Below are 1,437 nucleotides of genomic sequence, written 5' to 3' on the forward strand. Positions count from 1 at the left end.
ATATATATATTTATACTGTATATTTCTGAGCGCACTCACAATCTGAGAGCAGAGAATTCCTCCTCCAGCTGCGATTTGGCAGCTGCTTCTTTAGAGTGTCGGAGGCACCAGTCACTGGATGTGGACAGAGCTTGAGCCAACTGGATTTCCTTTAAAATAAAACACAGAAATTGTCTCCTAATTATTTTTTATGTTTTCGCCTTTCAACTTATGTTCCGTGCCTGGGATTTCGTTTTGCATGTCAGGATATACATGTGCTGTGAAAGAGGGTCACACAACAACACCAGGAGGCGTCTGATTGGTCTCAGAGTCTCAGAGTCGTTCAGCAGCAGAACAATGAGTCCAAACACACAGACAGAGTCATAGAAGAAGAACAATGAGACCTGCAGCAGATGGTCTGACCCCCCCGCAGAGCCCTGAACTCATCATGGAGTCAGTCTGGGATCACATGAAGACACAGAGACACCATGGGTTCTCCAAGATGCTGGAACGACCTACTGGAGCTGGTTTAAAGTCAAAGGGGGAGAGGCACCGCAAATACTGATCTGACTTCGCTTTTTACTCTTTGCTAATAGAAACTATTTATGTCACATTTACTGCACAGTGCTGAATATTTAAGGAACTCCTCACAAAGACCAGATTCTCAGTAAAGTCAAACCAGCTGAGCCACGGCGGTGACCTGCTCTCACACCTGTGTTTGTTAGATTTGTGTGTTTTGTGTTTCACTGGAACAACAACCCAACTTCCTTTGAATCTGATTTGCATAAAAGCCTGAGATCAGACGAGTCACGGCCACCCGTGAGAAAACAACTGATTTGCATGACGCAGGATAAACCACAGAGCGGTCTGTGGACCAGCCTCAGGAACCCCGGCGTCGTTTGGTGACTAACGAGCCTCTGACATGTCACTGCTGTTTAACTATTACAATGCAGACACATGAATTTCCCCGAGGGGATAAATAAAGTATCTATCTATCTATCTATCTATCTATCTATCTATCTATATTTTCTGCTGAGGGATGCAGAAATCATTCTTTATGTTCCCCACCGCCCCGCTGCTCTGTGATTTTCAGACCTTGTGGAGGGGGTGGGGTCAGCTCTGAATACTGACCTTCTCCTTCAGTTTCTCCGCTCGCTCTCTGGCGGACTCCTCGGCACGCTCGGCCTGCTGGGTCAGCAGGGTCAGAGCTTCCTGGTCTCTCCTCCCCTGCTCCCCCTCCTCCTCGCCCCGCTGCCGCCTCTGAGTCTGCAGCTCCTCCTGCAGAGTCTGGAGCTTCTCCTGCTGCTGCTCCTGGCTCTGCTGCATCCTCTGCACAAACCAGGTTTAAGGTGTAATAAAGACCCTCGCATGTTCATGTAGATCTGCACTTCATATTTAGTAGCGCCAAGTTTTTGGAGTGAAATAAAAATATCAAAATGTCCTATTTTAATACAATAT

General features: G+C 47.0%; 1 protein-coding gene across 1 annotated transcript; it reads right to left on the reverse strand.

Annotated features, from left to right (window-relative positions):
• Window positions 1–39: 39 nt before the first annotated feature.
• Window positions 40–1,352, reverse strand: LOC111647567 (uncharacterized; the record flags this gene model as incomplete). The annotated part of the gene is made up of 2 exons (XM_023397190.2): window positions 1,111–1,352; window positions 40–149 (listed from the first exon to the last, which is right to left on the reverse strand). Coding segments are annotated over exons 1-2 (305 nt in total), but the record flags the coding sequence as incomplete, so codon positions are not given.
• Between the last annotated feature and the right edge of the window lie 85 nt (window positions 1,353–1,437).

This window comes from Seriola lalandi, unplaced genomic scaffold (assembly GCF_002814215.2).
Source record: "Seriola lalandi dorsalis isolate HSWRI2012SDOR001 ecotype SW California unplaced genomic scaffold, Sedor1 jcf7180002035489, whole genome shotgun sequence".
Classification (NCBI taxonomy): Eukaryota; Metazoa; Chordata; class Actinopteri; order Carangiformes; family Carangidae; genus Seriola; species Seriola lalandi.